Here is a 27,954-nt window from a genome sequence, read left to right on the forward strand (position 1 = left end):
TTAATTACATGTTTGATTCTATTCTTTATGGATTCATAAATTGTGATAATATTCATCAAATCTGTAAAATGTCGATTAAATTTAATTGCTAAACGTATGTAAAATATAATTTTTAAATAAACAAATTAAGTTACCTGATTACATTTTGCAATACAAATTCCACTCATAACAGTTCTAAATATATTTATGAATTCATTAAATAATTATTAAGCAAAACTGTAAGTAAGATGTTTAAGTAATATTTATATATAAAATAGATATGTATGTACATTCATTATTTATTTTAAAAAACTGAAATATATTATTACAATGAATGACATTTCATAAATTATGAAACAACGTATACTAAATTTTCGCTTCAGTTAAGGTATACAGTTAAATCCCAATAACTATAAATCTTATAATTTTATAATTTAAATTTACACTATAGAATATTTTTTTCTTGCCTCAAGTTATATTATTTTGTGATTTATAACTTAAAATACATTAATCAAATGTATTTTATGCTGCTTGAGATATGAATTATCCTGAACTCCACTGTAATTATAATGTACAAAAAAAATAATATTTATTTACAATTATAAACTAATCCAATCCATGACATATTTTATGTCTGTTAATATTTAATTATTATAGATCATTATTTAACGTTAAGTGTTTTATTAAGAGTACTAATTTAATTAGTTGTAGAATTTTAAATATTCCCTATATAGAGGTCCATGTATCCTGAGTAATAAAATACGTATGCTCTTATTTATTTATATGATTTTTCAAGATATTATGTTTTATACTAAAAAATATCATATATTTTCAAATAAATTTTGATTGTATTTCAGAGAATGCTTGTTTATTATCTGATTGATTTAAATTATTTTGCATGATTTTGCATATTATATATATTTTTTTATTAATTAATATTTTTCAAGTTTTGCTCAATCTTATGAAACAATTTAAGTTTCAGATAATTTTTTTAATTGAATTCTATTTAAGAAGAACATGCATTTATCCCAAATAATTATAAATGTATGTAAAAAAAAAAAATGTTATGAAGTACATTCAATGACAAAAGTATAATAGATCTCTTAGAGGACTTATAAGAATATATTATAATAAATCCTTTGATATTACAAATCTAAAATTCATAATAAGATGCTACTCATTAAACAAATATTAGGCATTGCTTTCATACACCCTGTTTATCACACTCTATGCAATTTAAAATTAATTAAATTATAAACTAAAATATTTAAAACAATTAATCTTATATACCTAACATTGATTAGGTATTTATCTTACATTTTATTAAATAAACATTGTAAAAATAGTTTTTTTAATAATCAACATTATTCGTACATGATTATGATTCACCTAAATTTCTTCAATTTTCCATAAAAATATTTAAGACTCAATTATTTTCATATTTCATACCTTATAATTATAACATCTGTCATTAGGTTAGGTTAGAAACTGATTAAATTAAAATGTTGATAAAAAAAAAACAGTTATGTACTCATGTTCAAATCAAATTATAATTTTTAACTATTTTGATTTTAATTTAATTGTTATATTTGTGTTGAAGTATGATTAATGTGCTAAAAATTGTTTTATTTGCTTTAAAAGAATGTAAATATTTAAAATTAAATCTTCTAATTAAAAATTTAGCATCTAGAATCTAGATTCTAGATTACCTATATAATTGTATGTATATATAAAATAGAAATTTTTCTTTTTTGTTAATATCAACGATTTATACAAATATTTTTCTTGTCATTTGTATATTGTATTTATATATTGCATAATATTTCAATAAACAATTTTATTCAATTTATAGAATTTTAGAATGAGATAACATTAAATTGCTTTGTTGGTACCTAAGGAATAATTTCTAAGGTTTCTAAATATTACTTTCAATTTGTTATTTTCAGTGTGTCATTAAATCTGTGACCGGGTTATAACATCTCAAACACAGTACAAGGGAATTTTTTTCTCAATTAATCTCATTATATTTCTAAGATAGTTTAAATTTGTACAAATTAAACTAATATTTACTCTGTAATTTTTTTCTCTTATTCTTAATTTTTAAGCATTTTGTGATCGCATTTCATCAAGTTTAACAACGTCAAGTTATTACTGATCTAAGAATTTTTCTCACCATATAAATAAGGTTAAAATATATTATAATAGTGTTTAAGTATAAATAGTATACTTAATGAACCAATACCGAGTGAGTAATTACATTCATATATTTATAATAATTAATTTTATGATATTGAGCGGACCATTAAATTTTAATTATAATTTAGTTCATATTAATTAATAATTTAATTATTTTCTTAACACATAGATTTACATAATATACTATAAATGTTATATCCTCTATTGTTTTTTTTATATATTTGTTATTATTGCTTAATGTTGTAAACTTCCCCCTACCCTAAAGTTAAATTTCTTTCACTGTCCATACTTATTTTAACATTGTATTTTAAATAAAATTAATTTCTTCTTGTTTAATTTTATGGTATATATTATATTTATTATAATATAGTTTTATACCAGCAATAAAATAAGCACATACTACTGGACCTATTTATATTAATAATTACTACTATGCATGTATGTAATTTGAGAATAAAAAGCCAAGTGGTATAAATAGGTGTTTAATTGTAAAACCAATGAACTATTTACACTACTGATTTAAAAAATAATGCAGCCAAAATACATTAACATTGCTATTATTTTTTGCATGAACATTAACAGGTAGTTCAGAAACGGCCTAACATATCCCCTTCAAAACCTTCTCTTCCCAAAAAACCCCCCCCCTCAAAATCCTCTTTCCGTCCACCAAAACATATACATTTCCAGGATGTTCCTTATGATAACCCTCATCCTCCTCTGCGAACAGTCGTTGTGGAACGACCAAAACCTATTCAAGTAGAAATGATGCCTTATGTTACCAAAGTGAATACGTTGCCAGCCGACCAGTTTTATGTTCCAGACTTCACAGATGTTGAAAGTAGCTCATCCTTGGACACTACACAGTCCCTAGAACCACCTCCCGTAAATTATTCCACACACCCGTCCACTCCTCACTGGTTGGAAATATATAATGATACCCCGTCACTTTTGACATATTACAATGCAGTTAATCCCTGTGAGGTACGATCTTCTTTATACTGTGTAGAAATTATTTATCTGTATCTTATACTTTTTAATAGTAACTATAGCTTTTAGAATTATTTTATGAAAGCTCTGTATTTTTATCATAGTTAAATATACATAAATAATAAATTTAGTTAGTATGAGACAAATTTATATTACAATATAATGTTTATAACATGTGATATTTTTAGCAAAATGCTGGTCTCAAAGCTTCAGTTAGTGATAAAAAAAAGTTTTTTGAAAAAGCTATGGAAGAACACCACAATCCTAGTCCAAAACCTGGTTAGTAGATTCAACTTTGAACACTTGAATAACTATGTAATTTGTGCCTTATTGCTTTATGATAATGTGTTATAGAAAGAGTATTTAGTTTCCTAAGCCAGGACGAAGTTGAAAAAATGAAACAAGAAGAAGGTATTTAATTACGTCTAGGAATACATTATTAATAGAGGTGGGTCGAAATAATTGATGTTAGAAAAATCAAACCTCACTGAACTCCAACAAAAAGTTTAAAACTTCAAAGAAATGTATAAACGCCAAAAAAAATTGGATCATTCATGATGCGCAAAAAGTGATTGTTCTTTTGAGAAGAGTAAAAAAAGTTTAATTCATAAGCTGTTTGAATTTAGTTCAGTATTAAAAAAAATGTTTGGTATGGGTTCGGTTTGATGTTGAACATATTTTTCGGTTTGAGTTCGGCCTACTTCTAATTATTAACATACCATTGTTTTTAATTAGTTGATTTAAACATTTTATAAACAATTTATAGAGCAAAAAATGGGTACATTAATGAAGCAAAGGTTAAATCAACATGAACAATTTATTGAAGAAGGTGATGATGACGATGATGAAGATGATAATGACGGTGGTGCTTTGATTTTTGAAAATACACAGTATGCTAATTAAATATTGTTTATTATTGAAGGAAATTGACTATGGTTTATATTTTAGAAGTATTGAGATGCCAAGAAATGTCAATACTAACAAGTGTGTACGAACAGCTAAAGCTGAGAAGCGTATGAAAGAAAGACTAAATCAAGAAGTACAGTTAAAAAAGTTTTTTTGTTAATGCATCTTATAGATTTAAATATAATTATAATATACCTATTTGTATTTTTAAAGGGGATTATATCCAATGAAAACAACAAAGAACTTTCTCCTTCTGAACAACGTTCACTTAATGCTGAAAAAAAAGCTGCATGGCGACAAGCCCGATTAAAGTCTTTGGAACAAGTAATATACTATATTATATGCTTAATTCACTAAATATTTACTATTTTTAAATATTATTTGCATTATATAAGGACGCTTTACAAGCACAAATAGTAATAAAAGAACTGAGCGAGATAAGCGAAAATAAATCAACTAATGGCGGTGATGCTGATAGTGACGAAATGCCAGACACTCAATCAAAAGAATGTATTGAAAACAAAGCACTGGAGGTAATTAAATTTAAAAAAAAATAGAACATAATATAATGATAAGACATTATAATTCATCTCATTGCTTTTTAATTTTGTCTAACATTGAGCTTCATGATACCCAATCAAAAGGAGATTCATAATGTTAATATTTTTAATTTATATTATAATATAATATAATGTCAACTTCATGCAAAAGTTATCAAGTAAAATTTTTTATGATTGGAAATTTGAAATTTATATATTTCACTTAGTCAATTTTTGCATGTATAAATCACAACATAATTGACAACGTGTAAAAAGTGACCAAGTGAATAAAAAACAAAATTAAGATGTTATATACAATTTAAATTAAAAATATATACATATATATTTATACTTGATCATTTTTTGCACAATGGTGATGATTTATAACCCATTTGTTTATGGCATTATTATTAACTGCTGTTTTATTATTTTTTAACTTAAAAAATTAAATGTCTTGTTATTTTTTTTTTTTTAATAATTTGTATTAATTAATAATGTTTTTTATTTATTTTTATTCAAATAAACAACTGTTACTATTTACTATTTAGCATGTATTTTAATATTTATACATAATAATAAACTACTAAACATACATAATATTAATGTCAAAACTAATTGGCCTTTGGTGGCGGCTATAATTAGTACTTGCGGCCGACCAGCGAGGACTTTCCTCGCCTGCGCCTGCGCGAGTCCCCTGTCCAGACCAAGGTGTCGGAACGTGAGACAGTCGTCGGCGAGAGTGTTTCTCTACGGACAGAGCAGTATGTTGACCACATTTCCGGTCAGCTGAAAGTCAGGACTGTCGAAATTATTGAAAAAGTCATTGAGAAAGAGGTACCTAAATACCGTACACAATCAAGTACCTTGTACCCACCTCGTTTCTGAATTTCGCACCAATTTTCTGTCTCTGTACCTACACAATTGAATTCTTATTTACTGTTTTATACATTCGTATATTACATAGAACATACCTTATATAGCATGCTGCATGGTTGACATTATAGACACGAGTCAAACAAGTCAAAATAATAACACGTCTTTTTATAAAGTCAATATTTTTTATTCCACACAGTATTTTTGCATGTAAGTAGTGTAGTCATCCAAAAAGAAAATCACGAATATTGATAGTATATTATGTAATAATATTATATAGTTAATTGTTGTTTCTTAGATTTAATAGTGGCAATAATAGTGGTTTGTTAATGTGTGTCAACTATTTTTGTATACGTTAAGGTGGAGACAACTAAAGAAAAAATTGTATCTCTCGAGTTGAGTACTCCTGAGTCTGAAGTACCAGAAACACCAATTGAAGAGGCTGCTGAAGAAGAAGATATATCATTAGAGAAGAAACAGTCCAATCCGTCAGGAAAGAAGAGACGCCGAAAGCGTACTAAGTCTACGGATAAACAAACGTCGTAGTAATAATCATAAAAAATAAATAAATAATAATAATTTAGCAGCTAATCTTTAATTATATATTTACTTATATATTGAATCATCATCCCTCATTCCTATTATATATTTTATAGTATTACTAGGCGTAACAAATTGTGATCACTATTAATTATTATTATTATATAAATATATATTTTTTTTTCCATTCTTATATTATATTCGAATAACAAAAAACCACCTACATTTCATTATGGACCAATTTTTTTACATTTACTATAATTTAAGCTGTTTAGTGATGAAAATTCCAGTTTGTTTTTAACTGTTGGCGCGCCTTGTTGTTGTCTAGTATAAACCAATTGTTTGTAATAAAACTTTTATTTTTTTATATTATAACATTTATGAACGAATAAATAAGACAGTATTTGTAACTTTTAAGGAAAAACTTATGATAAACTATTATTATTTATTATATTATATAACAGTATTTTTAATTGAAAGACCTAATAATTTTGTAATTATTATATAATATCTTTATAAAATAATATAATTTAACAATAATATAATATAATATACCGACCGTATTCGTTGTTACTCAATTTTCATGGGATTTATAGTATAATAATATATTCCTTATATACGTACTATGTACAACATATGCGGCTTTTCTCGGTTAGCACTAGTCATTGGCTAGGGTGCTGCTGCTGCTGCAATTGAAGTCTAGTCATACCTATCGGCCTATTCTACCATTATTTTTAAATTAATGAGATAACTTTGTTTTGAATTAAAAATATTTTAATGCAACAACCTATCTTTGTTTTTATAAGTTTACACTACATTGCAGCATTATATTATAATAATAATATATAATATATTAATTTAATCTGTAATTATATAACCAATGGCAACCATTTAAATAATCAAAAAAATAATCATTTTTTGTGAGCTGAAAAAAAAATAATAACTTTTTTTTAGTGATTGATTATTTCAGTTAGATCTATGTATCGGGTTTATTTTTATAAATTATGAATGTTTTATAGAATAGGTATGGTGGGGCTAGGGGGCTTAGCTAAACTAATGATTTCACTACTATAATTTAAAAGCATGAGTTGACAATCAAATCTTCATTGGATAAATAAGTACACTAAGAAAAACTAAGTACAAAAGAAATTTTTAATTTTATATTAAATTTTAAAACAGACAAAATTTACAAGAGAAACTTTTTAAAATATTAAGGAACATTTTTTTTAACAATATCACTTGTAAAGAATAAAATAAATTTAGAATTAAAATTTACATTAAATTACGATTATAACTTCCTCGTCTCCGTCTGGCCTAAAAAATAAAAATTAACAGTTTGTAAAATATTAATAGAATTTAAACATCAAATAAGTTGAACTGATTCGTCAAAACTTGCAATAATATTCAATGCTTGATGGCTTAATGACTTACAAACGGCAGAGTGTAAGAAATTGTCTTTATTTCCTTCAGTAACTTCGATCGGTAAATCCATATTAATGGTAATAAAACTAAGACCATTAGTACTATAACTAAAAAAAAAAAATGTTGGTTCATGTCATTATTGCTGATAAGTGATTATTATTTGCATAATTTGTGTTTTTAATAAATAATGAATATACGTTCAGTATTCAAATTCTAAAATAAATAATGATAGCAAGTTTGATTGAAGTAAACTCTATTTTTTAATATTCTTACACAGTTCATAAAATATAGAAATATTACATCCACAAAATATTGAATTTTAATACCCACCAATTAAGTCGGTACTAAGGACATTTGACATGTTTAAATTAATATGAAAAACGTCAGGTGGTTTATTTTAATAAGATTATATTTAACTAAAATATTCAGAGTTATCTTTAGGAAATTTATGTCCAAGAAAATTATGTTCTGGACCTAAGATAAGTATCCACATACCATAATTGTTTTGTTTTGTTTTTTTTTTAATTAGAATATAGATAACTTATTAGGTATTGAAAAATAATAATAATAATCTTTATCTAGCCACTAGGTATTACCTGTATAAAATGAAGTACCAGAAACTTCTTTTTTCTTAATTATTGATACATCAGTAAAATTATCAAAAATCACATCTTTACCTAAATAATTTATTTAACATTTATTTTTCATATAAAATGTATCAATGTTGATATTACCATAGAACTGTTGTAAAGTTGTATCATAGTTTTCAACAAGTGTCACAGATTCTTCAATTTGTTCTGTAACCGATAAGTACGTTCCTTCTATTTTAGTAAATTCTAAATTAATTTTTATATTAGTTTCAATTGATTTGTTATTCTCAGAACCCATGGATAGCTGATTTTCAACAGTTTTTGTAGTTGATATAGAAATTAATTGATATGTCTTACACATATCTTCATATGTGTAATCATCGAAATCCATACAACACACACCTTTAGAATATGTAGTGATTCTTACTCCATTCTAAAAAAAAAGGTCCACTTTTATTTTAATTTATTAGAAATAAATTAATCACCAATTAATCAATAAGTCCTAGAAATTCTAAGTATCCAAACTTAAATTTGAGGTATTTAAAATTCCTATATATATATTTTATTAATATTGGCATCTTTAAGAGAAAAAAAAACTATTCAAAGTGATATTAGGGGTATACTCTGCATACTCTTATGTGTATGCTTTTAGTAAGTTTATACAACCATCTGAGACAGTATTAGAAAATATGGATTCCTATGGTAAACTAACATTTGTTGAAATAACTTGAAATGTTGATAATTTTTCTGTTGATTTGGTGCATGCAACAATAATTTCTACATTTGTGAAATCTAAAACAAACATTTTTTAAATATATATTCCCATTTTCATTGAATAAGGTAGTTCTTAACATAATTTTATTTACATTTATCATTTGTATTTTGAAAATTAGCAATTAATTGTTTCTTAAATATATCATATTCAAGATTCATATTTCCAAAAAATGTCGATCCATTTAAACTGACAGATCCATTGCAGAAGTCTATTTGGTAATTTGTTTTTGTTGAATCATCAATTAACTAAAAATAAAACATTCATTCAATTAAACATAAACATTGCAGCACACTTTTTATTTTCTCTTTGTGGCCGACGAGCACCATAACAAATTTGCATTCAATAAAAGCAACTTTGTGTTCTAAGCTTTAGTATAAGAATGGTGAATTTATTGATCTATCATCAAACTTTAGAAGAACATTATCTGTGTCTGTACATTTATTTTTTTAAATTTCAATTTTTAAGCGTGATTGAGCATCTATAAAAATTTAAATATCGTTAAAAAATCCAACGTACATACAAAATAATTACCCACAGATTATGTTCTTAACGTGCAGTTTGATAATAGGTCAACACACTCTAATTCTTAAGCTAATGAAGGGATAGTTTGGTCAAACAAAAATTTGATTTGTCACATTTGGGTAAATGTAAGAGAGAAAACAAATGCGCCGCGGAAGCAATGCAAAAGCAGATCCCGCGGCGTCGTCGGTTAAAACAGGAAAAAAAAAAAAAAGAGAGATAACAAATAGTGCAATGACATTCTCCAAGTACATATATTCGCTTAAAATGATTGATTAGGTTCCTAACACCAGAGTACAGATTTGTATTTTTTTAATTTCTTTTGTTTCAGAGGATGTAATTAGATAGATTTTACCCCTAAATATCTTAGGGGTAAAAATTTAATATAAGTAATTTTTTTGAGATTTAAAGTTACAAACTAATTTTTTATCAGCATTTTTAAATTTTATTAGTTCATTAAAATCTGACCCCTTCTAATATAAAAGAGATTTAAACTTACATTATTAACACTCAAAATATTATTCAAATCGTTAGTTATATTGTTTATAACATTTTGACTAGATATTTTAACAGTTGCAACACACTTATCCCTATCAAATTCAACCAATTTTCTGCTGCATACAAGACTAGTTTTCCATTCAAAATGTAATGTGCAATTGCTTTTAGAGTCCTTAAATATTGGGTTTCCCTGAATAATTGCAAGGAAAAATGTTTGTATTAGTCAATGATAATGTTAAATATGTCACTAATGACAATGAGTTAGGTATAATGAATTTGTTTTTATACTTCATTTTCAGTAATATCACATATAAATTTCATTGTAGTAGAATACTTTGTGTTTGGAAATTTTAATCTTGATTCAAAACAACTATCTCCATATGTAAAAGACATTTCAACAGTTTCCACCTCATTTGTTTTAAATGGTGTTAATTGATAACCAATATTCTAAAAAATATAAACAATATACAAGTTAACGAAAGCAAATTATTTATTGAACAACTGTTGTTAGCTTTAATATTAGAAAGAATTGATCTATTTTAAAACTTAAATATAAGGTAAGGTAACCTGTGTATGTATATTGGTTTTTTACAATACCTATTTTATTTTTAACTATGTTATGAGTACTCTTAAATTGTAATATTTTACAGGTAATCATAATTAGCTTAAAAAATTTAAAAATCTTAAAAATCTAACATACACATATTTTTGTTCAACACTCAAATTTGGATAGAATAATTAATTTAACACCCATTTCAACTTTTGGCATTAACCTTATTTAATTATTCTTGTCTTGTTGTCTTGTCATGAGGATGATAAAAACAAGACTTGTCAAGACAGTTATACATCAGATTGTATAGATCCTAACCAGCGTCTAAGGTCTAACGTGGTAATTTGTCAGGCCCTCTAACATAACAATTAACAATTACAATTGAATCATAGTAATCATAATAACAATACAAAAATATTAGACTACCCTAAGTGTGATCACAGTGATCCTAAGTCAGGCTAAGTATCCCCACTTTAATTTATTATAAAGTTTATATTTAGTTTAAACAAATATATATGATAATAATATTAATAATAATAATGTTCCTTAAAGTTTGATAAAATATTAATTCATTCTAATAAGGCTAACAACATAAATTAGGTTAGGTATATAAATGCAAATGTGCAAGGTATGTTGCTAGGTTGTAAGATGGAGCACGGAGACAACACATCAAAATAAGACACTGAGACGTATTTACAAAATTGAAGCTTATTTATAGTTTAAAATTACGTAATATGTATTATATTATAATTCAATTTGCTATACTAAAAAGTAAAATATATAATATAAACTTATTTATATATAAATATAATATATTTTTTTCTTACTTACATAAGTTATATTATTGAGTTCCATTATTCCTCCAATACCTTCTGCTCCGGGTATACATATGTTAATATAATACTTTCTTTCATTAATATTAACTATATGAGTTCCTTTAATCGGTGTTAAATCATACAAACCCGCATTGCATTCCAACTATAATACATTAATAGAACATTTGTTAGTCCAATGTCTTACTTTATTTTGCATGATACAACTATCTTTCTAACAGAACTATAATTTATATATTTTTTATTATCTTGTAACTATGAATTAGATACTTATTAGTTTTTACTTTGAAATTATAGTAATATTGCAATTTATATATTTTTGAAATTAATTTTTGACTCATTATGAATAAATAAGAAATACAAACTTTGTCATCACATATCTCTGGATTGATACTGAGAACATTAGTTGTACAATTATTTTTTGCAACTTTAGGTATTTGTAACTTATACCCACAATAAAACATAAACCTTATTTGAACTGTTGTATTCCTATTTACATCACAAACTATATTAGTTTTATGATCAAAATACAATTTGTTTTGCAGAGTATATATTTTATTCTGTTTGTTAACAGACAAAATTATTGTTCGCCCATGTGAAGATTTATTATTTAAACAAATTTCTGTAAAATACAATCATAATTCATAATCATTCAAATATATGTTATAAATTGCTAATCATGTTCCATGATTTACCTGAATTAAAATTCACATAATCATTGTTTTTGGGACAAATATATATGGTATAGTTTAATCCATCAATTTGTATGTAAGTTGGCTTTAATGTACTATAATTGTTTATTATTTCTCTTTTTTTAATATGTTGATGATTAGGACACACCAATGGTGTGAACCATTGGAATATAAATTTATGATTTTCTTCTGCAGTTAATACTGGACCCTAGATAAAAAAATAATTGAAATTTATGTCAGAATAATGATTTATAAATAATCCCTAAATTAAACGAATAAGATATTTTCATTTTTTTAATATCATATAAATATAATACATGAGTGGATCATATTATATTTTGCTTAGAATATAAAAAACATTCATATTTATAATACTTACATTAATCTTATTTGAACATATAAATTCAATGACTGAAGAAACTTTGTGATTATTATAAAAACCATTCATCAATTCTAATATTATTTTATTTCCCTTTTTTTGAAGGCTTTCCTTTACATCCCCAAGATTTTTATATCTAAAATAGTATTTACAAAATATAATATTAATACATTTAAAGTAAATTAATTAATTTGAAAGTCAGTAGCTCTAATTCAAAATGGTAATTCAGATATCCATTGTAGTGCAGTTTTTTAATGTAATATTTGACTCATAGCCTAAAGGCTCTGTCAAACAGAATGCGTTAAAGCGGTAAATGGCTCGTCGGCATGGTGCTTTCAAGGGCGTGAATAATGTGACGTAACAAATTACAAAATCAAGCCATGCCGAAATAACACTTTCTATTTGACACAGAGCCTTTACTGTCTAAAAAAAATTTAAAAATCTCTAATTATTTTATTGATTTTTTAAAATTTTAAAATATCCATTTTGTAGTTATTTATTAATAATATAAAAAAAAAAACAAATTTTGAAATCTGTGGGATTTTGATTGAATGAATGCAATTATACTTTTAAAAATACAGTATGACATTATACAATTGTATGATTTCACACTGATAACTAATGATAATCCAATAAGTACCTAATAAAGAACACACTAATCTTTCAAATTGTATGTAATATTTCTTAATATGTTTTTTTTATATTGTTCAATATATCCACCATGAAGTGCTAAGCACAAGTGGGCTATAGGCCCAAGAGTTTGTAATGAAAAAAGCTAAAATTAAAAAATTAAAGATTTCACAAGCATTCATTCACAACTGAAATTCCCCTGATTTCAAAATTGTTTTTTCATCCATATCATAAATAAATAATTTTAAAAAAGGTTTTTTCAGAAAATCAAAATCAATATTTTAATGTTTTTTTTTATATAACCGTGGTAAATGGGAGGCTTTATTATTCATATTATATTACATTACATTAAAAAATCTGCACTACAATACCTGCATCGTATTTTGAATTAGAGCTACCAACTTTTCAATTAATTAACATACTGAATAATTCTATTAGTTTATTAAGTACATATACATAAATATTATAGTATTAAATCACTCTTACCTGTTAGAATATAATAAATTATTATGGTCGACTAAACAGACTCCACTATTGAATTGACAGTTTACACCATTAATATCATTATTAATAACAGAATGACAAACATTTAAAATAATTGTTTTCTTTTGGTTAGTGATTATTTCATAATTACTGTTAAATTTAGTTAGTTTACTTAGATCAAAAATATTTCCCAATTGATCATCAACAGTACAATTAATTTTTAAAGGCTGTGTACATGCATATTTTGTACTTATGGTGAATTGAAAAGTACATTCTTCAAAGTCCTAGTAAACAAAAAGTAAAGTATTATTTTAAAACAAAATACAATTACTATTTGGCTCAATTGAATACAATCAATATACTATATACCACTTTTATATAGTAAATATTAAAAACCCTTTCTGTAGGTATGTCACCTTTACTTCTTTTATATTTTCAGCTTGATTATAAAAGTAAAACTTTTATTTTCTGAAGACACTCCTTTTTAAATTTAAAGTTTTATTTCAATTAGTTTTACATACAGTCGAGTCTCTATAACTTGAATCTCAAGAGCAATACAAATAAAATTGACTTGTGTAAAATTATAGTTATAGACCTCAAAAACAATATAAAACACTTCTAGAGCCTCCGCTTAGAATCATTTTTCGTATACAATGATATGATATCATTGAATTCAAGTTTAATACAATCTATTATAAAGTGATCCACTTGTAACCTACTGTACAGTAGAGTGACATCCACTTACCGCTTTTTTTTTTTTTACTCTAAATTGTTTATGATATTTTACATAGGGATTATTCTATCTTTATTATTAACAATATAAAACAAAAACAAAAACAATTATAATAATAACATAAAAAAAAAGAAGTAAAACTCATAAAATAATTGTTTAGGTGTGTCTGAAGTGAAAAATTAAGGATGGATTTTATTAAGACATTATTGGAGAAAAAACATTAATATAGAAAAAGATGAAATCAAGAGAAGAAAAAAGTTAATTTAAATGTATTCTATAGTATGAGAGACAACGACAATTAATGAGCCGGTGTTGAAAGTCAAATGATGGCCCACTAGTTAGGTAGGGTACAGTATGGGCTGTTATTGAGCACCAATTTATAGAAGTAGAACGGTAGCAGGTTGTGGCCGGTGCCTAACCAGGAATATTTTACTATAACAGTGTGACTAATCTTTAGAGATTGAATCCACAGCTGTGGGAAGATGTTTAGGATATTGTTTTATATTCCGAGGTTTAGAATTCTGGAAGGATTACCCATCCACCATTTCTAAATTTAATCGTTTATCATTAAAAAAAATATGCCTACAGCATTAGACACTATTTAACATTTTTTTGATTTTTGAGTGTTTAGAATATTGTTATGGAAGAGATAACACCATAACAGAGTTTTACTGTATTTCCTATACTATTTGAAATGAAATGTACCTACTAACATCGTTAGACTTAGGGTATATTGACATTTTGTATACATAAATATATTCAATATTGTATTTATAGCAAATTAATGAATAAATTGCACATGTTTACATATAAATACATCTTAATTTGTGAGCAATACTAACCTTTTTGTATTCAATCCATTTTGAATCTAAGTAATCACACACAAATCGAATAATAGTGTGACTATTAGGTCCCTGTCCATTATTTACACATTTTTCTCCATGCATGGACATATAGATGGAACCATTATCAAATACTATCTGTTCAGTAAATAGCCCTATGTTCATTTCAGTTTCACCAGCTGACCAGCATGCTGCTGAATCTAAAATACCATTACATGGTTTTTGTAATGGACCACAAATACTAAACCGAAATGATGCATTATCTTCAATGTTCTTTTCAAACGTCTGATCTTTTAAATTGCTGATATTGTACACAGTTTGAGAATACCATGGGTGTGTAACCATACACTGATCTTTTCTCTCAAACTTTAAAATAAAATAATAAAATATTTAAATCATAGGTATACATTTTTTAAATGTATAATTATTAATTACCAATATTTCACATGCTTTAGGTGTTTTCCAATTAAATGCATGGGTACATAAAGTGAAATTTGTTGTTTCATGTATGAGTTTTGTCTCACTAGAACAAGTTAAATTAATAACCGTTGACCACTTCAAAGAATTGCTACAATTATCTCCATCTGTCAAAATTTTAAATATTATACATAATAACCACACTGTGTCAAATTTTGTGATTTTTAAAGTTTAAATTAACACCACTTTTTAGTTTATTTTTATTGTAATGATATTTTTAATAATCTATAATTTTAATTTCAATATTTCATAAGCTCATATTTTTATCAAGTAATTAACTATTTTACCTGTATAATTCAATATTATTGATTTTCCATCGTAGTAAGGACCTATTTGAGTTGACCCAATAGAAATTCCTTTACCTGAACCATCCACATAACAAGCTGAAGTTTTACCATCAACTAAACAATTTTTTTTATATTTTTAAATACATTTATTTCTTAAGAATATTTTAATACATCATAGATAGCTTGTATTCATTACACATTTAATAACCTGTACATGTAGTTGAAATTTGTCCATCATATTCGTTTAAATAACCACAAATATTTAAGTAAAAAATTCCACGATTGTTTTTATTAATAATTTTCCAATTGTCTACTCGCTTGTGTAAAGGTTTTAAATTGAAACGAGCTGTATATTTTGTAATTACCTATAAAAAGCATAGTAATAATGTAATAGTTTATACTTTTGAAAATACTGAGATAATATTTTCATTAATACCCAATACAATCAAATGAATATGCCAATATACAACCAACTTTGTGATTAATTAATTAGATTAGTGATTTGCTGTTTTTACAACACTCAACTTGTGTAAAACAGACGTATTAATTTTAACTAATTATATTATGTTTAACACTGTTTATAATTTTGAATTAAAATGTGCATGTAAATGTTGACTACATTTAAAATTGTATTCTACGTTATTAAAAATATATAATATATTATATAAAATTTCAAAAAAATATAAGGCAGGTAAAATCATGTTGGTACACGGTAAACAATAAAAGAACTCAGAAGAAATTAAAAATTAAAAATATGCTTACTTCGCATGATATAATTCTTGGTATACAAACAGCTGATGTAGCTACTTCAAAATATGCAATATTTGGGAAAATTGTTTTATCTTGGTAATTTTCTTCATTTAAAAATTTTGGTTTTGTTTTTTCAGGTGCTATATTTTCATCACACTTAAAAATGAATTCAATTCTCCTCCCTTCTATTATATCAAATTGTTTTAAATAAAAATATTAAATTTCATTACAGTTTATTTTGCTATACAAACTTTTTTTTTTAGTAGCTTTTTCGTGTTGGATCAATTTTAAGCTTTTACTATCTGTATCATACAGAAGTTGATCGTTTGCATATTTTCCAACGGCATACACTTTAGGATTTCTGATATCAGTTATATCACATATTGTTGTGATATTACCACCACATTTGTTGTTGTCGGTTAGACGGCCACAGATATTGAGCTCAAATTGACGATTTTGATTTTCAACCAAATAGTTAATGGTTAAACGTCGTAAAGGATTCAAATTAAATCTTGAAAAACAAATATTATATAAATATAATTTTATATAAAAACAATTTTTTTTTTGTATATAAATGGTGAAAAATTGTTTACAAAAAATGTCATACAATAGGAATCAACAATAGCAATACTAATGTCCAATTCTCTATGTTTTTATGTACCTATTACAAATATGGATTATAGTTGTTATTATAGTATATGTACATGAAATCAATGATTAAATATAGATTAACAATTTGTACATTTGTATATTCATTTTTAACTAGTTTTATTATCTGCACCAATAATTTCATCATTAAATTACCTATTGTCTCAACTGTCGTTAGTATGAAAACTAAAATTTGAATTTTAAATGTGAAATTTGAATCGTGAAAAAAATTTATTATTATAATTAGTAATTTTAATAAATCAAAATTCAATAAAAGCAAATAACTCTTTTTTACATAGGTATTACAAAAAAAATTATGAAATCAAGTGTAAGTTAATTAACCCTTTCAATACATACTATTACATTCCTATGCTATTATAATATTGTCATTTACCGGTAACCGTATAATTTTAGGAAACCTTGGCTCACATTATTTTAAACTTCAATAATTAGATCATATAAATCTCAAAATTTAAATTAAAAAAAATGTATGTAGCATATACAGGCTGCAGAGCATAAACAGTGTAGCTGTGAAAAGGTAAAATATTATGTAAATTATTATTTTTAATATAAATGTACATTAAAAAAATTAATATTTACCTACCTATTAAAAACAATGAAAAATATAATGTTTAATATCTATTTAATACTAGCTGATCCCGTGCACTTTGTTACCCGTTAAATTTAGGCTCAAACTTTGTTCAATGCCTTATTTAATATTTGGTGTATGAAGTTCTAGATTCATCTTAACTTTTCTGTTGCCCAGAATAAAAAAATCTTGTTGGCAGCAGTATATTATCAGGTAGGCAATCTACCTGCAGTAGATTGCGGACCCCGTGCTGTTTGTAAGTAAGTGTATGATTTAACTCTATAGTATCAAAGTTATACTAAGTTTGTCGTTTTTACTTAATTCCACCTACGGTGGATTAATCACCGATACATATAATATCAAAACACCAAAGCTGGGCAGTAACTAGTCAAAAAGTTAACAGTTAAGTTAATTGTTACTTTTTTTGATAACTTTTAACTTAACTAGTAAAAAAAACAAAATGTAGAAAATAACTTGGTTAGTAACTAAGTTATTTCTTTTCATAAATAATTGTAACCTAACTTAGTTATTTTGTTAAAATTAAAGTTATTTGTAAAAAGTTATTTACAAAAATTGTCTTATTATGATTTATGAACTGTATATTATTTGCATTAATATTTCTGAGAACCGCCAGGATTAATTAAGTAATTTTGTCATTTTGAACACTCTATTAGTTCTAATAGTTTGATTGCTACTTTTAATAAACTGTTGAGATTAGGACTTTAAAAATAATTTTGAAGTAACATTTTAATATTTTATATTTTAATGTGAACTGTAAATATTTTCTTTTTTATATTATTGTTTTAAACATTTTCCTTCAAATTCAAAAATGAAACATTTAGATTACACAACATTTAAAACTGAAAATAATTATTAATTTCACAAGTTTGCTTTATAGCAGAACTAGCAGCAGTAGATTAATTTATATTTTTTGAGTAGAAGATGATTAAATAGGTACTATATTATACTATATTCTATTCTATATTTCTATTGTATTTTAATGGAAACAAATAGAAAAAAATCATATTTCAAGATTCAACTGCTATTTAATTGTTTTTAATAAATAAATACTAATATTTAAATTATACTGCAAATATATAATTTTGATCTGTATGTAAGGTACAACTATAAAAATAATCTAAAACAGTTGTACAATTTATAAAATAATATAGTCTGTGCATTTGTTATTAATTTGTTTTACTTTATACCAAAACTAGTTACTTTCCTACGATGAGATAAAAAAAAACGTTTATGAGTAAGTTAAAGGTATTTTAAAAAAAAAAGTAACTTAACTTTTAACTTAACTTAGTTATTATTTTCATGAAAATTTGTAACTTAACTTAGTTACTCAAATTCAGTAACTTTTTAAAACTAACTTTAACTAGTTAAAAAATTGGTTTACTTGCCCAGCTTTGCAATACACAGTGTACAAAAAAATTAAATGCATTTAATGGACACACTGATTTCACGGCAACCAATAATAATTATTATAATAGCTTCAAAACCCATAGCAAACATTTATAAACAAAAATTTCCACCGTAAATCTCTAAATCATCAGAGGCATTACCCAAAAGCATACAAAAAAATTCATTCAAATCGGTCCAGCCGTTCTCGAGTTTTAGCGAGAAAGAGTTTTTGCTTAAACAGCAATTCATTTTTATTTTTTATATATTATATACATTAATTTATAGATTTTTTTATGAGATTTTAATAAACTCTTAATTTAATAATAATATTTTGATATGTAGAAATGTTTCACTAACAATTTTCACATTTGTTTTATATAACATTTAATAGATAACTTTAATATTTTAGTTCATGCAATATCTAGTAAAAATATTTTACTAGGTAGGTAGTCCTAGTAGGTACCCTTTTTGTTAGGTAGGTATATAGTATATTTTGTTATAATTCATAATATATATATATATTTTCATACATTTTTTTCATAATAATATTATTATATTACTTATTACAGTATAAACTGAACAGTCATACAAATATTTAAAAAAATATTATTAAATTATTTATTTGAAAGTTATAAATGGTTTCTTATGTTTTTAAATAAAATATTTACTTAAAATTGATGTGAGGTATTGTAACTTTACAAACATTTCTTATATCCAAATCATCTACTGGACAACCAAGTGCAGACGTCAATTCTATAACATACTTGCAATGATTTACATTTAGCTTAAAATCCATTTTATTTTCATTCATCTGAAATTAAATTTGAATATCAAATTTCATACATTTAATAAATACAATATAATATGCTTTATCGTGGCTTCAGCCGAATGGATAAATTAAGAGGACATCGCACCAGCATGTGTTGTCTCCGTCTTATACACGTACGACATACCAAATTTTTGTTCGCTAGTTTAAATAGGTTGCTGTCAGTTTTGATATTAAAGTGAATTGACCTTATCAAACTTTTAAGTAACAACATTATCTATGTTTTCTCGTTGATTTTTTACTATATTTTAATTTTAAGTGAGGTATGAGTATGTAAACATAAAATTCTCATAATTCACCAAGTTAACCTGGGATGGATTATGGAAACCGTTTTTAATGATTCAAGATTCAACTATATAATATGCTACGGTAAATACACAGTTATACAGTTATAATTGGACAGTTTTTAGTGGGGTAAATTAGTACTTAGTGGTTAGTGGTAGAGACTTAAGAGAGCTCCAGTCGGTTTTGTCAAAAGTCATAGATTTGACCAATCTAAACATAAATATTGTTTATTTTTAAATTTTTTAATATATTTAAATTCCGTATTATAAATTAAATATTAAGGGCGCTGCAGTCGATGAAAAAAAATTGGTTTTTAGACAAAACTAAAGGAATTTGGTTTGGCGGATTTGATTCAACTTTTAAAACTGATTTTCTCAATGATTACCGAGTATGGCTAGGATTCGATTGAGGCGATTTTGAATATCTATTTTTTTCAGCTGTGATATCTATGAATAAATATATGATATTTTTGTATTTATATTAACATATTAATACGTATTATGACAATAACAATATTATAATTGGGAAATTAAAAATTGCCTCAATAGAAATGTAGTAAACTTGTTGATCAATCATAATCCGTTTTCAAAATTAAAATTCGTCAAACTAAATTCCTCCAGTTTTGTCTGTCATTTTTTTATTTTATTTTTAGATAGTGGGACTTTTCCAAAGTCCTAAACTGGAAACCAGTATAGAAATCACATTATGAAATCCCAAACTTAGAAATGCTAAAAATAAAATGTTATTAACAAAAATATGTTTGTACACAATTATGTACACATATTTCGGAATTTATTTTTATTTTGAACAAAAAGTTGTGTAAATACTATATTTAAAGTTAAGGGTGATGTAAAATATTTTGATACCTAACTTAATGGTTTTTGTTGAACTTTTTAATTAGGTACTCAAAGTCAGATGTACGATATGTAACCCGGCGTATAAGTTAGATGGATAGGTAACCGGGACCCGAAACTGTATAAACTTAACTTACATCAGTTATCTGAGATTTAAATCTCAAGAATATAATAATATAAATATATAAAACCCAACATATTACACATTTTCATAGTACATGTATTAAGTAATATAACTTTAGGATATAGTAATATAATATAATATATTTATTTAAATCCTAAAGCTTACATGTTTATTGCAAGTAAACGTTAGATCTGTCGAGTATTTTTGATTTTTTTCACAAATAGTATTTCCTTCCAAAGACAAAACCAGTTGATCTTTAACATCTAATTTCACTTCTGAAAATAAAATTCACGCTTATAAACATATTCTGATACTCAGATTTTGATTATAATATGATAAATTATATTCCATCAACAGACAACCATTTCCTTCAATGACTGAAAACTTATTTAAATAGATACCTTTAATTTTGGATCCAATATCTGCTTTAGTGCTTTTGTATTTAACTAAGCATATTTTGGACTTAATTCCATCGCAAGTTGATATATGTTCATTACTTTTACATAACTTTATATTTAAGTAAATATCATTAGACTTGTTGAAATTCACTTTTTGAACTTCTTTGAAACTTAAAAAAAAAAATCAAATATTCAGATATCATTGAATGAAGTATCATAATACATAAAATATAAATACAGGCAACAGGGTAATATTCGTTTAACTACTGTTAACACTCTATATCTAAAAAAATTTTTTTTTAAATTTTTATCTACCTAGATTGAAGTTGTGACAAGACAACATAAAAATATATGAATCCCCTAACAAATAACACCAGGGCCCAGAAATATAGACCAGAAAAAAACACCTTGAAAAAATAACACTATAATAAAAATGATGTGTATCCAACACCATATCATATTCAAGAAATTTCAATACCAGTCTATATAAGCTTTGAAAACAAATAGGAAAGTAAAAATTAAAATTAAAACTTGAAATATAATGTTAATGTCAAATCAATTAAAAATAGCACCTCTATGACAATTTTTTAACAGTTTCCTACTGATTATTCATAAAAATAATGTCTTCAACACGTTCGGGTACAAAAAAATATTTGTACATGGGAATAGGGAGAACGATTGGGAACATAAGTTTGTGTAGACATTTGTTCAGACACCAAAAATGAATACAACGTTTGAGTACATCATATTTATACCACGTTTGTGTATCAATATTTTTAAGTACACATTTTTTTATATTTCACTTGTTAGAGTCCATTAGCATTATCCAGGAGACACCACAAGTAGGTTAACACTTAATTGTTTTCCAATTATTTTTTTTTGCAACTTATGAAAAAATATTTTAGATTCTGAGTGGAAAGATGAATGTATTGATTTTACAATGATGTTTTTAATTTTTTTTTTATTTTTGTGTCTGTCATCACGATTTGGGGTAGTAAAACTGCTTCGATTTTCTTCAACAGTATCTTGTTCGATGGGAAAGTGAATCTAGTTGGTGCATTCAGGAGGTCAAAATTTAAAATTCCCAAAAGTTTTCAAAAGCGCCGGGAAAAACAACATAAAAATTAAGGAGAAATGGGAATTTTTACGCAAAATCGGTTTTTCACAAAATCGATTTTGGTTTTTGGTGTAACTCCAAAACAAATGAACATATATACATGAAATTTTCACCGGTCGTTTATATTTGCATTTTCTATACACGATAAAATTTTCAAAATATTTTGATTTGTATTGAACTGTTTAGGAACATTTTCTGTTTCCAATTTTATTAGTCTTTTTTTCTATGAATATCAATAAAACTATATTTGTTGGGTAAAAAAGCTTGAAAATTTAATACAAAACTCCTACTATATTGTTACAATGACATTTGAAAAATATTAAAAATCCTTAGTCACAGTTCTTATTTATAAGCATTTAAAGTTCAAACCTTGATAAAATACGGAAAAATCGCGAAAATTAGCATATTATTTTGAATTGATTTTAAATCTAATATTTGAAAATTTAATACAAGATTCCTCATAAGTTTGTCTACCTTTATCAAAAAAAAATGTCTAGAAGCAAATCAAATTAAATTTTTATGAGCGTTTGAAATTCATATTTTTACAATATTGGATATTCACTCGATTTTTCATGTAGCGTTTTGTTATTTTATTATTATTCAAAAACAAATAACTGTAGAAATTATAAATATTACTATATATAATTATATTTATTTTATTTAGATACATGAAAATTGTACTGAATGTTTATATTTTCATTTTCTATACACCATAAAATTTTGAAAATATTTTGACCCTTTTTGGGCTGTTTACGGACATGTCAGTTTTCAATTTTTTCAGTTTTTTTTTTCTATAAATATCAATAAAATGTTATTTGTTGGATAAAAAAGCGTGAAAATTAAATGCAAGGCTTCTGATATATTGTTACAATAGCAGTTGAAAAATATTAAAAATACATAGGCACAATTTTTTTTATAAGCATCTAAAGTTCAAATTTCGACAACATTTATCAAATTTAAAATTTAATAATTATTTTTTAGCTAAAAATTTATAAAATGTTCTAATTTTATAGCTAAGGATTGAAATTTTAAAACAATGTTCCACGTATATAGGTAAATTACTTTATTCACAGTAATATCATCAATTAAATACTTAGTAATATCATAGGCTGACTGACCGTTTTCGCTCAGAATCGTTTTTCTTATACAATTATATTAAATCATTGAATTCAAATCTAACACCAACCATTACAGTGACCCACTTGTAACCTACTGTAAAGCAGAGCGACATTCACTTACCCACCTTTTTAATATTAGGTACATAATATTATATTAAATCATAACAAAAATACTAAAATCAAAAATCATAGCCAGTACCATATTTTTTATTTTATTAACTGCTATCTTATTTATCATTAAATAAAAATTTTTTTACTACAAAATGTGGACTAATATTGTATAAATATTTCCCAATATCATTATCAAGATTAAATTCCTCGTTAAATTTATTAAATTTCTATTAATTATATTCAACATTATGTTATCTTATGTAACATAACTGTATTATGTTACAGTTACGTTTAGTAGTTACGACAAAACATTCTGCCTTTGCCTTTATTTATTCTAAATTCACTAGATTTAAAATATTATCAATTATAATTTATAACGCATTTTTTACCACAACGGGTTACAAAAATTTTAGTAATATTCACATTTATGATTTGTACTGTTTAGTTAGGAAAAACTAATCAAACTGATATGGGTTGTGATTGAATGAATAATAAAACTGTTTACTTAGTCATATTTACTATATTGGTGTCGGTGAAAATAGTGTAATAAATAGTGTAATAAAGATTATAGTCTTATGAATATTATGTTTTCCTAAATGATTTACCCTAAACTAACTAAGCATATGGTGGGTCTATGATAGTGTAGAATTTTTTATGCTATCAAAATCGTTAAAATAATAAATACAAATATACAATGACATACCTACATTTAATTTGATTTAACATTAAACATTTATATCATAAAGTCGATAAAGTCTAAAGTGAGATGAACTTCTTTGATGTAATAATAATATTATATTATTATTAAGCAATCCCAATATTTAATTTAAAAAGAGGACGTGATACCCGCATGTGTTGTCTCTGTCTTACAAGTGCGTAATATAGCAAATTTTATGCTCAGCAGGTCACGTTTATCTCCGATTTCCAACTATAATCATTATAATAATATGTATTAAATCACTCAACGAAATTAGATATTGGGAGTATGACTCAAAAATTAATAACATTTGTCAATAAGTTAATCTATAGGTAATATAATAGAAATATACACTATTATGAATTAATTAATTAAAACATAACTCATCCATTACAGTGACCCATTAGCCCACCTTTTTTTTCTATACATTTTGCAAAATTTCGTATGGGTTTTTTTTTTCTAGAGTAATTTTTTTCGAGGTGCCAAAAAAATATATATTTTTTAACGTTATAATTATTTACTTATTTGAATGATGCAACGGTTCAACCCCCCGCCCCCCCCCATTAAAAAATCCCAATCGGTTAATATATAATAATAACAATCAGGAAAAAATTGCATGTATATACTACAAACAACAACAATTACTTTTAAGTTAAACATAAGAAAACAATTAATATATTGCTAAATTATAATCAAGAGCGAAGATCAAATTTTTGTAATACAGTTTTACAAGTACGCGTTTGTTACGAAAAATAATGATTATCTAAATAGAAATTTAATGTTATATTCAATATTGTAATAGCTATATATATATAAAATATTAACTACAAAATTGCGTACCCGACGCCCGTATCTTATTTTGACGTACGACGCATACGGCTATATTATAATTTATATTATATTAATACAATCAGAATTATTTCTTTAAAATTGTTTTTCGATTTGTCATTTATATTTAAAACGTCCACTGCCGACCGCCGATGACAACACATATAGATTGTTGGCGTTCGCGATCTTGCCACGGTGACCGACGTCAACACAGCACGTTTTTGACGCTATCCATTGTTTGATCTATCTATGTTTACGTATTCATTGTATTTTGGTTTTTTTGTATTTCTATGATATTGATATAAAATTATTCCTTATTATCTGTAGATTATAACGGTACATCGGGTTTATATTACATTTTTACGGCCGTCACTTCTACTTTTTTTGAGTTTACTCGCGAAACACGTATTTCATACGTATACCGTTTCAAATAAAAATGTAGTTTAAGTCGACCCCCCCACCCCATTAATAATCTAAACCTACACCCCTGTGACAGACACAAAAATTAAAAAAAAACACATCATTGTAAAATCAATACATTCATCGCTTCGCTCAGAATCCAAAATATAAGATATTATATATTGCTATATTGGTATCTAATTATAATTTAAGTCTTATGTCATAAACTTAGGTATAACATTCAAAAAAGTAAAACTAAAAAATTATTTCTATACCTATCAAAAAAATTTTTGCAAAGAAAATTTAAAATTCTGTAAAAAACTATTTTCAACATTCATTTTTTTAGGAATAAAAAGTGTAAACTAGGTAATGAAATAATCACCTTGTACATTATGTTAATAATAATATTATGTATTATGTTTACCGATTCAAATCAAACTGAATATCTTTTCCGTTGTGTTTCAGATTGAAAATACAATCTTCACAATGTATGACTGCAGCAAACGCCGCAATTATTAGGCACAAATTATATAACACCATACTACATAGAAAACAAATAAAAACAACCGATTGTTATTAATAATGATTAATGACATATTGCCCGATATTGGTCGTATATTATAATAATTAACAATATGTATATTATTATTTAAATGTGCAAGTTGGGAATAATTTTCGAATTTATCCAAATTTCCTTTTCTACAGCTGATGTTCGAACACAGACTCCTATACTTTTAATAAACTATTCAGTTGACCGCTCTTAAAAATATTATAATAGTCATCCACGCTCCTTTGCACAGCGGTCTTCAATACCGTTCCTCACGTGTTCAACCACATGGACAATAGTTTTTAAGAAACTGCTGTGATCAGTGGCGTAGCCAGGATTTCGAAATGGGGGGATAGTTCACCGTTTTCGTATATTAGCAATACATTTATTAGGGGAAAAAATATCAAAGGGGCGGGGGGGGGGGGGTTAAACGCCCAAAAGCCCCCTGGTTGCGCCACTGGCTGTGATCGATGTATTATATAAATATGTAATGGCAATATCTACCTTAGAAGAAGCGACAACACCAATAACAAACACGCATAACACAATTTGTAAAAATAAAATAACGACAAAAACACACTAGCGTTCTCCTTCTTTATAATGCGCACAACGGACGCGGTACTATGGAGTGCCACCACACTATAAATTATAATACTGCAGGGTTCCGAACTGTTGACAAATGACTATGTTCGTCGTTCGAACGTTGACTGTGGTCTGTGAATCGGGAGTATTCGTGAGACCGGCTGACTCGGCACTCTGCCGAGTACATCATCGACATACAGCTAAAAAACTGCACTGGCAACTAGCAATATTCTTCACGCCGCACGGTAGGTATAAACAACATGGTATGATCGTACAACTTTGACGGTCAGATACTCAGATCTTTCGTAGGCACGTAAATATTACGTATCTATGTTATATAATGAATTATTGATAATATGGGTAGGCGCGTGACGTATTGCGCGGACTCGAACCAAAACCGGTTACGATCATATTGTATTATTGTTTATAATAATATTACTATTAGGTATGTAGTTCAACAACACTGTAGTACACTATAGTAAGGGAATAGACTAGACCAAAATATGCTCGAAACATGCCTGCACCAAACATTTTACATTTTTACCAATCGGCGAACAGTGAAATATGAGCGTTTCGTTTTTACTTAATCCGTATGACATACTGTATTATTATTTATTCTGTGGTGTTTCCGTAACATATGTCTCTACATTGCTACCAATGGTACTGACTTGTGGAGGCGACGAGAAAACTATTAAACATGGTTGATTGTACAATATTTTAAAATTGGTATTATTAACTATTGTTCTGTGTTTATACTGCGCTCAGCATAAATGCACAATGCTAAATAATGCCATAATGTAGGATCTAGGAACGTGTCTGTACTCTGTCCACGGCTATAGATATTATCTGTTGCTATAATAATTGTCGTATGCTATTATAGCTATAATATTATGCTATAAATTATTATAGCCGTGGGTCGCCAGTGGCCGCCCTTCCCTTATCAG

At 25.9% G+C, this 27,954-nt stretch overlaps 2 protein-coding genes across 8 annotated transcripts in view; one reads left to right on the forward strand and one right to left on the reverse strand.

Annotated features, from left to right (window-relative positions):
* The window catches only part of LOC132951904 (protein lap4-like), a 36,443-nt gene extending 29,860 nt beyond the window's left edge, over positions 1-6,583 (forward strand). For 3 of the 6 annotated variants that reach the window (XM_061023955.1, XM_061023959.1, XM_061023957.1), the window contains 9 exons: positions 2,758-3,156; positions 3,351-3,441; positions 3,517-3,573; positions 3,929-4,052; positions 4,111-4,201; positions 4,282-4,392; positions 4,464-4,601; positions 5,250-5,441; positions 5,841-6,583. In XM_061023955.1, the coding sequence (XP_060879938.1) occupies positions 2,758-3,156; positions 3,351-3,441; positions 3,517-3,573; positions 3,929-4,052; positions 4,111-4,201; positions 4,282-4,392; positions 4,464-4,601; positions 5,250-5,441; positions 5,841-6,026 (1,389 nt within the window). In that variant the 3' untranslated portion in view covers positions 6,027-6,583. The remainder of the gene's footprint in view (positions 1-2,757; positions 3,157-3,350; positions 3,442-3,516; positions 3,574-3,928; positions 4,053-4,110; positions 4,202-4,281; positions 4,393-4,463; positions 4,602-5,249; positions 5,442-5,840) is intronic. The other 3 variants (XM_061023956.1, XM_061023958.1, XM_061023960.1) reach the window with 3 other exon arrangements.
* A 532-nt stretch (positions 6,584-7,115) lies between these two features.
* LOC132952760 (cation-independent mannose-6-phosphate receptor) lies at positions 7,116-27,425 on the reverse strand. Of its 2 annotated transcripts, none has more exons than XM_061025177.1 (24): positions 26,933-27,425; positions 26,306-26,422; positions 21,615-21,781; positions 21,379-21,488; positions 19,793-19,935; positions 16,732-16,991; positions 16,493-16,665; positions 15,939-16,095; positions 15,731-15,844; positions 15,402-15,550; positions 14,967-15,332; positions 13,395-13,675; positions 12,279-12,414; positions 11,903-12,107; positions 11,573-11,829; positions 11,206-11,352; positions 10,113-10,271; positions 9,826-10,014; positions 8,899-9,052; positions 8,745-8,824; positions 8,177-8,465; positions 8,039-8,119; positions 7,417-7,549; positions 7,116-7,334 (listed from the first exon to the last, which is right to left on the reverse strand). In XM_061025177.1, the coding sequence occupies exons 2-23, from the start codon at positions 26,419-26,421 to the stop codon at positions 7,440-7,442; spliced, it is 3,843 nt and encodes a 1,280-aa protein (XP_060881160.1). In that variant the 5' UTR covers position 26,422; positions 26,933-27,425; the 3' UTR covers positions 7,116-7,334; positions 7,417-7,439. The 2 variants fall into 2 exon arrangements, with proteins under 2 accessions (XP_060881160.1, XP_060881159.1); XM_061025176.1 differs by having other exon boundaries at positions 7,117-7,334; positions 7,452-7,549.
* Between the last annotated feature and the right edge of the window lie 529 nt (positions 27,426-27,954).

The sequence above is a fragment of the Metopolophium dirhodum genome, chromosome 9, assembly GCF_019925205.1.
Source record: "Metopolophium dirhodum isolate CAU chromosome 9, ASM1992520v1, whole genome shotgun sequence".
NCBI classification, from domain to species: Eukaryota; Metazoa; Arthropoda; class Insecta; order Hemiptera; family Aphididae; genus Metopolophium; species Metopolophium dirhodum.